At 38.8% G+C, this 10,710-nt stretch overlaps 1 protein-coding gene across 1 annotated transcript in view; it reads left to right on the top strand.

Moving 5' to 3' along the window:
* LOC122084842 (protein DETOXIFICATION 33-like) overlaps window positions 1-10,365 on the top strand; it is an 11,618-nt gene extending 1,253 nt beyond the window's left edge. Inside the window, exons 2-10 of the mRNA XM_042653267.1 lie at window positions 497-1,038; window positions 1,172-1,258; window positions 1,355-1,411; window positions 1,512-1,750; window positions 1,842-1,960; window positions 2,193-2,277; window positions 2,322-2,392; window positions 8,560-8,607; window positions 9,826-10,365. Coding sequence (XP_042509201.1) covers window positions 497-1,038; window positions 1,172-1,258; window positions 1,355-1,411; window positions 1,512-1,750; window positions 1,842-1,960; window positions 2,193-2,277; window positions 2,322-2,392; window positions 8,560-8,607; window positions 9,826-10,365 — 1,788 coding nt within the window. The remainder of the gene's footprint in view (window positions 1-496; window positions 1,039-1,171; window positions 1,259-1,354; window positions 1,412-1,511; window positions 1,751-1,841; window positions 1,961-2,192; window positions 2,278-2,321; window positions 2,393-8,559; window positions 8,608-9,825) is intronic.
* The last annotated feature ends 345 nt before the right edge of the window (window positions 10,366-10,710 follow it).

Consider the following 10,710-nt stretch of genomic DNA (forward strand, 5'->3'; position numbering starts at 1 on the left):
GTATATATGCACTCTATTAGTTTCTCTAGCTATGCCATCATCATAGCTGCCATGCCCCCCTCTCTCTCTCTCTCTCTCTCTCTCTCTCTCTCGATTAAAAAAAAAAAAAAAGCTTCCATGTAAATCTTCCTAACCACATGCCATTTGACGTATGCGTATGAATGAAAGTGATCAAACCTTTGACTCAGACCATAATTCATTGCTTGTCACTTAGTCATACATGTGAGTATCTAATGCCTATTCATTTTACTTTCAAATATATCCCTCTTGATTCATACAAGGACAAAAAGTAAGGCGTGCATTGGATGCTCATACATGTACGACCAAGTAATCATACATGCAACAAATCCAAACTAATGGATTTTATTTGCTTCCAACACTAGTCTCATTCTTTTCCCATTTGATCAATTTGTTAATGGTCATCACCGTTTGTGTCATAGTAATACAAACTAATGGTGTGATTTCATTATATATATTTCTATCTCAAATGTTGCAGTTGGGAATGGGAAGTGCACTTGAAACACTATGCGGGCAAGCATACGGAGCAAAACAGGTACACATGTTGGGTATATACATGCAACATTCATGGGTCATCCTCACCTTGATGGCTTTCATCCTGTTGCCCATCTACATCTTTGCCACTCCAATCTTGAGATTCTTCGATCAGGATGAAGAGATTGCACGTGTCGCCAGAAGATTCACGCTCTACATGATCCCTCAATTGTTCGCGTACGCAATCAACTTCCCAATGCAGAGGTTCTTGCAGGCACAAAACAAGGTCATGGCCATGGCATGGGTATCTGGCCTTGCACTGCTCTTCCATATCTTCCTCTGTTGGCTCTTAATTGTGCAATTCCAGCTTGGGTTGGTTGGTGCAGCAATTGCACTCAATTTGTCTTGGTGGATAGTAGACCTGGGCCAATTTTTTTACATTGTCATGGGCTATTGCCCCGGAGCTTGGACCGGGTTCAATTGGGGAGCCTTCCGTGACTTGGCCACCTTCGCTCGTCTTTCAATTGCTTCTGCCATTATGTTGTGGTAAGAGGCTAATACCATCTAAATAGGCGGGGTGACTCGCTAAAATGCAGTGAGTGACTCGATGAGTCAACTCAGTCTTTCGATTTTTCCATGGTTTACAGACAATTAATTCCTTTCATCTCTGATCAAACAGCCTTGAATTCTGGTATTACATGCTGCTTGTGGTGTTAGCGGGCAACTTGAAGGATGCTCAGATTGCAGTGGCTTCCATTTCCATCTGGTACAGTTGTTGAAATGTTTTGCTTGCTCTTTTTTATCTTTGTTATTTGTGATGGCCACCTTAATTATTAGATTTCATGACATTGTGCTCATGCAGTACCAATCTCAATGGATGGGTGCTCATGATCTTCCTAGGTTTCAATGCAGCAATCAGGTAATCAACTAAATTTGATTTGCCTTAATTTCCACAAATAAGGAGAAATATCAAGGGAGGTCTCTCAAGTTTGTTCTTATAATTTCTTTATTGTTAACAGTGTGAGGATCTCAAATGAACTTGGAGCAAGAAGGCCAAGGGCAGCGAAATTCTCAATAATTGTGGTGGTTCTGACTTCAGCATTGATAGGTGTAATGTTCCTCGCTAGCATCTTGTATCTGAGGAATGTCTATGCTCTTCCCTTCACAAATAGTCCTGATGTTGCCAAAGCTGTGTCTCACCTTGCCGTCATCTTCGCCTTCACATTGTTGCTTAACAGTGTTCAACCTGTTCTAACAGGTCTGTAAGCTAGGGAAAGTAACAAAAATATGTGATACTATTGTGATTTGATCAATGATTTCTGATATTTTTTGGAATGTCATGGTTGCAGGTGTGGCTGTAGGAGCAGGATGGCAGTGGTTGATAGCTTATGTGAACATTGGATGTTACTATGCTGTGGGTCTTCCTCTTGGGTTCTTGCTCGGTGCTCAATTGGACTTGGGAGTTGAGGTAACATTCATCTAGAATCATTTCATTTCCATCATTTTTGCAATTTAGAATTATTGTCAGCAGTAGATGGGGTAAGCTATCTATTCTATTCTGTGAGGATATGCTGATATGCTCAAAGTGCTAGGTTCATTTTTTTTGTCCATAGTTATAAGCTAGACTACATGGATTGGGTTACCCTATCATCTCTGTTGAAGGTCCTAATAGTGTGAATGGATCATCTTTTAAATGACAGGGAATATGGGCTGGAATGATCACTGGTGTTGGCTTGCAAACTGTGATCCTAACAGGCATAACTTTTGGAACAAACTGGAGTAAAGAGCTCTCTCTCTCTCTCTCTCTCTCTCTTGTACCCATTTGTTACAGGCTGAGGCCGCAGGATCTAGGATAAAGGAATGGGGTGGATCAGTAGAAAACCCAATTGAAAGTATTAAGGTTGTAATCAAATTTATCCTTACAAAACTTGTTTCCCTAATGATGACTAATTTCCCCCTTCATGTAACTAAGCTGCTTCTACTTTCTGTGGCAGGATTTCAAATCGTCCAATAATGGAACAGTTTTGGTGTAACCAGTAATTTTGATGGACCATTATTATTTCTTTTTTGTCGAAGATTTGAGGATCCGCATCCAGCTGCTCTACCTATAAATGATGTTCAATTCATCACTAGGTTTTCTGGCATTTTGAGATTGTTGGGGTACTCATTTCAGAAGTTAAAGTGACTCCAAGATGATGATGTAGGATGTCACTGTAATATTATGCTTTTTCTATTAAGATGTATACTATCAGAATTATAATGACCCAAAAAAAAAAAAAATCAAGATGATCAAAATTTATACAATATGAATTTCTCCAATGTGTTCTATTAATGTGATCTTCTTTTTTTATTTTTTTATTTTTTTATTTTTTTTATTTTTTATTTTTTATTTTTTATTTTTTATTTTTTATTTTTTATTTTTTCTAACGAAAGATTCTATATATGAGAAATTATTTACAATGATCTACGACGAAGTGATGAGAAAGGATATTCATATGGTAAGGCTCAATTCTAGTACGAATGTGATGGCTACTGCAATGTCAAATTCTTATAATGGATCAAATGGAGCTACCTTAATATTTAGTAAGATGCATCGTTGAATGGCATATTTTCTTAATTCACTCCATGTGATGCTCTTACCCCTTACTAGTAAACCAACAAAGATCATGTGAATTAGGGGAGGCCAAGAGTATAAATATGCATACAGGATCACAATTCAATACCGATATTGTACTGTCATGATATGGTATACAGTTTTTATTTGGTTTAGTTTCGATATTCGGTATGATTTTGGTATAATATTTTTGTCATTTCTCCTTTTATGTCTATATATTCGATACTTCGATTTATTCAATATGATTTCGATACAGTTATTGTGTCACTTTCCCAATCAAAAGATAGGAGAGCGGACATTTTTTCGAGTTCCTTCGACATGATTCTCTCAAGCGCCCTAATATACTCTACTTGTTCATCTATGTCGGTTGGGGTATGGTCAGTTCATCGGGAGGATCACCCTCCTGTCTCGTACTTTTGGACTCCGGTCTACCTAACCTTTTTTCACTCACCTCCTTTCTCACTTCTACTTATCAGTCATATCATACAGCTCAAATTTGCTACAAATGCCAGAGCATGGCTAATTGCTGCTCCTCCAAGGGCTTTGCACCCCTATTAGATTAGAGCTTTCGCGCCGGGATTTGTCTTCTGCAAGTGCCTCTATTCAAGATTCATTCTCCCTTTTTTTTACTTGAAAATTGCTATCCAGCCTCTTTAGAGTCCATTCAGGATCACTGATCACTAAGAGAATCGTAAGTTTCATTTCAACACTCGAACCTTGAAACACAAGATTCATCGCACAAATCAAAACCTGGGATTGAGAGAGATAGCGAGAGGCATCGAATGAAGGAAGACAGACAATAGACGAGGCAACGGAGGAAATTCAGTGTGAGGTAGAGATGAAAGTGAAGCAAAGAAGGAAGGCAGGCAGCGAGAGGTAACAAAGCGTAAAGGAGAGAGTGAGGTTTGCTTGGGATGGACAATCACTGATATAGGGTTGTGATTGTTGTTTTATGGTTGTCTTTGTTGGCAACCCGGCCACGTGGCAGTGATGACGTGGCTAGTTTGGATGACATTGATGGAAATGACGACATCGTAGTGTCCAGTGTCACCGATGAGATAACAGAGCCGCTTGGTATGCATGGAATGGTTTGATACATCCTTAGGATGTGTTGCGGGTTTCTAGGTCAAAATTGGCAAAATTGGCCTATTTATGCTCGACAGCATTTTCTGCAGTGAAAATGACATTTTTGGAAGATCGTTTCTTCATGAAAAATATAGATTGTAATTTATCTAGTCCAGTGCATCTGATTTTGTCGCATTCCAATACCGTATGAAGTTACGGCATTTGTGGCAGTCGAGGGCAATTTTGACATTGAAGATGATTTTTTTAAAGGAAGTGTTCTCCATGTAACAAGACGAAAAAAATCCAATCTTTTCAACGGTTCTGGTTTCATCGCGTTCCGATTCCGTATGAGAAAGATGCGTCATTGGAAATGTCTAGGGGCATTTTGGTCTTTTTACATGGTTGATTCAGATGATTGAGTCTTCTGGAAAGTCGTAGAGCGTCTAGTTACGTTCCAAAGCACTGTGTTTCATCTCTATCAGATATCGTATGAAAAAGTTATGAGTGTTTCCGTAAAGCCGGTTTAAAAATCCAAACCAAAAATTCATCAGTATTCTCTCAGTGTTGGGTGGATTTTTCAAATTTTATTTTTGAAATTTGAAGGGCTTTTATGTAATTTTGAGATTTTGAAGGTCTTAGTTGATAAGGGGTGTTTAGCACTGAAAATATGAAGGCAGGGGCTTATGCGTATATAAGAGAATCAGAGGGATCCTTAATACACGGCTCAGATTGAGCCACGTCGGCCGATTCAGATCTGACGGTTCGTACAAGAGCTTGCGTTGAGGATGCTTACCGAGGCTTGTCATTGGTGGAGTGTATTAGATATGATGGTGTGGCGCCTCACCCTATTAGTCTTAATTTTGTGTAGCGCATGTGCATAGAATCTATAAAGAGATTCTCCATATCTTGATCTGAGCCAATCATATCATATCAGTTCCGATCTAACGGTCAATATCGATGGAACTTTATTAAAGTTATCTGACAGCGTACCGTGAAACTCGCTACACCAACCAATTGGTGATCGACAACACGTCTGACAATGTCAGCACGTACGTCATGATGATGTCATAGAGATTCAAAACCTATGGTTTAGATCTATTGTCTGTTGGTTTAATTGGACGGCTCAGATTATTAGATGCTCTTTGATGAGATCTACTACCAGATTTGCGCCCCTGTTGCGCTCGCCGCCGGTGTAGCCTATGCCGCTCCTCCGAAGATTTCATTTCTGGCTTTCCGGTCATCCCAACTTCAAAGGGCTATATCTCCCTCATCCTAACTCCGATTTGGGTGATTCAAGTTGAAGATTCTTCATCTCTCTGAGCTCTACATGCCTAAGGAAAGATAACAAAGAGGAGAGTTGCAGAGGTGGCTGAATATTTGAATTGAAGCTCAAAGAAGGCTTAGGTTTTGAATGCAAAACCTATAGTCTCTTGTACTTGATCCATAGCCTCCATTAGAGACTTGGGCAGTTGCTAGAAGGCAAGGCAGCAAGCTTCATTAGTGGTAGCCAAGAAGAGAGAAGAGAAAAGAGAAGGAGGAAGAAGAAAGGGAAAAGAGAGAAGAAGCCCATTCATGCTTGTGTGAGCCCTTGTTGAACCATTAGAGCTCTAACAAAGGAAGAGAGGAAGTAGAAAGAAAGAAGAAAGAAGATGAGAGGTGGTGTGCCTTGATGAAGCTAGGGTGAGCTTCCACAAAGGAGGAAAGAAAAAGAAAAGAAAGGAAAGGAAGGAAAGGAAATAAAAGAAAGAGAGGAAAAGAAGAGGGAAAGTATCTGTATCACACACTCACTGCCAGAGTATTTCAGACACAGACTAATTCGGGTTCTACAGTGCACTTGAAGATTCTAATTTCTTCATCAACTTAGGGGAGATTGAAGATTTTAGTGGACCATTAGAGTTCTCAGTCCCATCTTCGGAAACCAGTGATCAGAGACATTACAGAGTTGTAAGTTATTCTATACTCATTGACTGTGCTTTTGATTTACTGTATTTTCATTGTATACTTAGCTAGGTTATATTGCCATAGACTTATGCTATGTGAGATATCATTGTAGGGCATTGTTATAAGCCCAACCTTATCTATGTAATTGGTGTTCAGTGGGTGCTGGACATAGGGACAGTGTGTTTCTTAGTAGTTACCACTACCTAAACATATCTGCCATGGGTGTGGCCTCTCAAGTTATTCTGGGAAATTGGGGTGAAGACCTAGCCTTTGTAAATCAAGGGTGGAAACTGGGAACGTGTTCCCTTGGCTGTGGGTGCAGTCATAATTAGTATTGAGTAAATACTGAGCTCGACAGTGGGCATTACTCCGTGCATATAGGCAACTGGCCAAAGCACATATTTCTTGTATTGTGATTGTGCATGCTAGTATTGTATTGTGGATTGGAGTGTGTGTCTGCAGGATGGATGTGTACATCTGGTAAATCTAACCACTTGGTGGTGCAGTTTGGATGTACATATGACTATGTATATGTGACCATGATTGCCGTGTGGGGTCTGTGAGTCAACTCTCAACAGCAATACATAATATGTGAGTAACTTCGTGCAGCAGTGAGAGTTATCAATAGTTCACATAGTAGCTCTGTGCAACATCAGTAGACTGTGATTGAGAGTGAGCCACATCAGCTAATGACCTAGTAAAGAACCAGTTGAGGGAAAATTTTTGGACACACTGATTCACCCCCCCCTCTCAGTGTCAGCCAGGACCCAACAGTGATGGGCTTCTTAATTAAGAACTAAAGAGGGTTGGATGAAATGGTGATTCAATGAAACCATGGTTCCATGGCCAATAACTAGTTCACGTGGGAGAAAGATTGGCTATGGGAAAGTTGTCCCAGGTGCTTGAATTCAAGATGGTTAGAAGCGCCTTTCTACGCCGAAAGAGAAGTAATCATCCTAAACTTTAGAATCACTCTCTTCTTCCCATTTCTATTCTTTTCTTTAAACCGGATGAGAATTCAATACTCTTTTTGGTGCCCTACCTTTCAACCTCTAGTGTCTACCTCTATCATTCATTTCGTTTACAACCTCGATTGAGAGAGATGTGCGACCTGCTTTACAAATATATCGAGTCTTGAGAAATTGTTGAGCATCATGTATTTGCATAATAAAATAGGTTTTCTATAATGTCGACCATCTTTTCGCTATGCTATGCTACCTTCTTTCAAGCTATAGAGAATGGGCTCTTCCAGGACTATTGTGTACGTACTTAGCTTATCAAATGTAGAGTTTCTATCGCACTATTATAGCTAATTTTTTAGGTGAAAACCGGTATCATACCGAATTGACATCCTTATGATCCGGTTGCTTCTCCTCCAAGTATCCCAACAGTTTCGGAACCACAAAGAAACCGTCAGAACCGGAATCGCTGGACCCGTATCAAAACCTGTAAGTATCTAACCTAAATGGCTAAAACCGCTTAAACCCAAAGCCCTACTCATAATATCCTGGTCATATAGAGGAGCTCTGAGTCTCTGGTCACGGCTTCGAACAGTCCAATTCTCTCTAGCTATGCTCTGAATAAAAGCAATAAATTGATGAATCACAACTAAGGAAAGCAGGTAATACCGAAGTTGTGTATCTGTTCTCTTCAGTGCTTTCTCTCTGGTTCTATCTAAAATGGGGAGGTAGTCAGAAGAGGGAATGAGAGGGGGGAGAGAAGACTACTGAAGGAGCCTACTTACTTGAATCTATGCTTGAACTTGAAAAACAATTGCTCCACGGCTCGTGATCTTGTCACCTAGATCTAAGCCTAGAACTATAACTTAAAAATAATTACAACTCAATTGCATAAATCATAAATATAAAAGGGCTAATAAAAATAAAAGAGTCTTGCATTAATTGAAATAAAAAAAAAAACTATTACAAAAGTGATTGAAGAAAAGATAAAAAAGAACTAAAACTAAAGAGAGAGCAACTAAAAAAAACTAGAAAAAGAATGAATTCTCCCCTCCTCTTACATGAGTTGTATTTATAGGGAATGAGGAGGTAGGGTAACAATTTTCTCTTTCCTAAAAGAGAGAAACCCACAATTGATTGTGAGATCTTTTGAGACCAAAAGTGCTAAGGTGGAGGAGAGAGAAGAGAGAAATAAATTTCCTATATATATTTTTTGCTTATTTTCTTTCCTTTTTTTTTTCTTTTTCTCCCTCCAGAAATTAGCATTTTGCTGAAGGTGTCAACTGCATTTGCATGATAGAAATGTTTAATGAATATATGTGTTTTTGAAACATTGGAACTCCCTTTTTTTTTTCTTTTTTTTTCTTCTCTTCTTGCTTCCACATTTTCCTTGCTTCTAATTTGATGTGGAAATCCCCTCCATGCCCTTAGAATTGGTTGTGAATGGCTGAATGTGTGTGATTGATAAACAATTTTCATGGTTTGCAGGACCCGCGGAAGAAATCACAGCAACTTTCAAGTTTCAGCGGCGGACAGGTATTTCAGGAAACCCATTTTCCTCTGTTTAGCGCTGCTTAAGCAGACAGACAACATTCTTTGGTATATTATGTTTTATGTTGAAGTGTTGCATGATGTGATTATTATAAGAACTTGATTATTCTTTGTAAATGTTTTGTTTAATGTGTTGGAGACGGCAATTGCTAATGTAATCAACTTAAGAGAGTATAGAACTTGATCTTTCCCATTTCCATTACATGTTCAATTCCAGTCTTAAGTGATCTTTGTAACAGCCTGAGATTATTTACATCTAAGTAATATATCAGATCATATTATCATACTGACTAGTGTCTGTGGTCTCTTATGCATTGATGCTATAGTTGCTTTCCTTTTATCTTTGATTGTTATTACTATTTATGCATATCTTCTCTTTGATTTATTTTATTTTTTAAGGACCCAAATGGAAGAAGTTAAGTATCCACCTTCTGAGATTATGTCGGACATATTGTCAAGGCTCCCTATAGTCTCTTGTGCAATTCAAGAGTGTGTGTAAGAGCTGGTTCAGTTTGATAGAAGACCCATCATTCATTAAATTACAGCTTCAAAGGTCGAAGAATCGACCTCACCGCCTAATTCTTTGGGAATACCAGCGTGCAAATAAGTTACTTTTGTCGGACAAAGATAAAGGACAAAAAAATGTGGAAAACAAGGGACATTGTCTTGGGTTATATGTGGAACTATTTAGATCAAGAAAAGAAATGGGATTTTGACATTTTTGGGTCTTGCAATGGTTTGCTCTGCATGGTTTCTTGCTTCGAATATCAATACTGAGTTTTGTTGCATGGCATATTCATATGCAACCCAATCACAGAAGAGTGTGTGATGTTTCCAAGAGGAAAATTGAACAATCTCGAGCACGGGAAAATTGGTTTTGGTGTGGATTCCACAGGCAAGTACAAGGTGATTCAAATATTTACTACTGGACTAGGCAAGAATATTGTTTACAAGGGTGAGATTATTACATTAGGTGAAAGTTCATGGAGAGAGATAGCAATCCCTTACGGGTGAAATTTTTTATCCTGGTCTTCAATCAAAGGGATGATATTCATGAATGGGGCACTTTATTGCATTATGTATATACCCACCTCCAATTCCACCTCCACCTCCACCTCCACCTCCAACTCCAATTCCAATTCCAATTCAAAGCCTATCATCCTTGTGTTTGATCTCCATGATGAGAAGTTTTGCACTATGAAGTTCCCTCCGTTTTTAGAGTTGTCTAATTGTCGTCGATTGAACCTCACTTTAATCAAAGATTACCTGGCCTTGTATCGTTCTGATTATAGAAAATTTGTCTCTGATATATGGTTCATAGAGATTAAAAAGTTCAAGTGCAATGAGCTGTGCCGATATTATCATACAAATGTGGTTAGGTCATGGCCTAATGAATATGATTTCAATCTTGTGGGTATATTGAGCAGTAACATGCTCTTGTGCAAGGTAACTGAAAATAGTCCTAGTTGCCCCCGAGAAGACAGCGCACAGTTCTTACCAGTGAAAGAGGACCCAAAGATGGAAACAGTGAACCGTAGCAATCTTTTTGTTTATTGTTTAGAGAATGAGCAATTGATGCATGTTGGGGTGTCTAGAGCAATTCCAACTTGGTTCAATGCAACAAGTTTTGTTCCAAGCCTTGTATCTCCTGTTGTTATTCATTTTGGCAAGTCAAGAAAAGATACTAGTTACAGGGTCATATCTTTCAATTGCCGTCCTCGCTGCTCTCCACCTTCAGATTAGATTGCCAAGAATGTGAAGTATTTGGTTCAGAGTCTGCTTGGAAGCTGTCGATGCATATTAATGGCAGTACTAAGTGATTATCTCCTCTTCTTATTGTTGTGACAATTTCTTGCCTAAATTCTATTGTGCTTAGTATTGAAGAGTACTTTTCTTTGTTTTGGCTTTTGTAGGATCTTCCTTTTTTTAATGGTTCGTTCATAGTAAGTAATATTGCATTGTTGGTGGAGCATTCTGATCTCTTTTGGCCAAGTTTTCCTATTCTATATGTAAATGGCTTTTGAGCCTTTTTCTATGTATTTTATCTTTTATTTCTGGTTTCATTTGAAAAAAAAAGAGAAAAACTAG

Source organism: Macadamia integrifolia, chromosome 7, assembly GCF_013358625.1.
Source record: "Macadamia integrifolia cultivar HAES 741 chromosome 7, SCU_Mint_v3, whole genome shotgun sequence".
In the NCBI taxonomy this organism is placed as follows: Eukaryota; Viridiplantae; Streptophyta; class Magnoliopsida; order Proteales; family Proteaceae; genus Macadamia; species Macadamia integrifolia.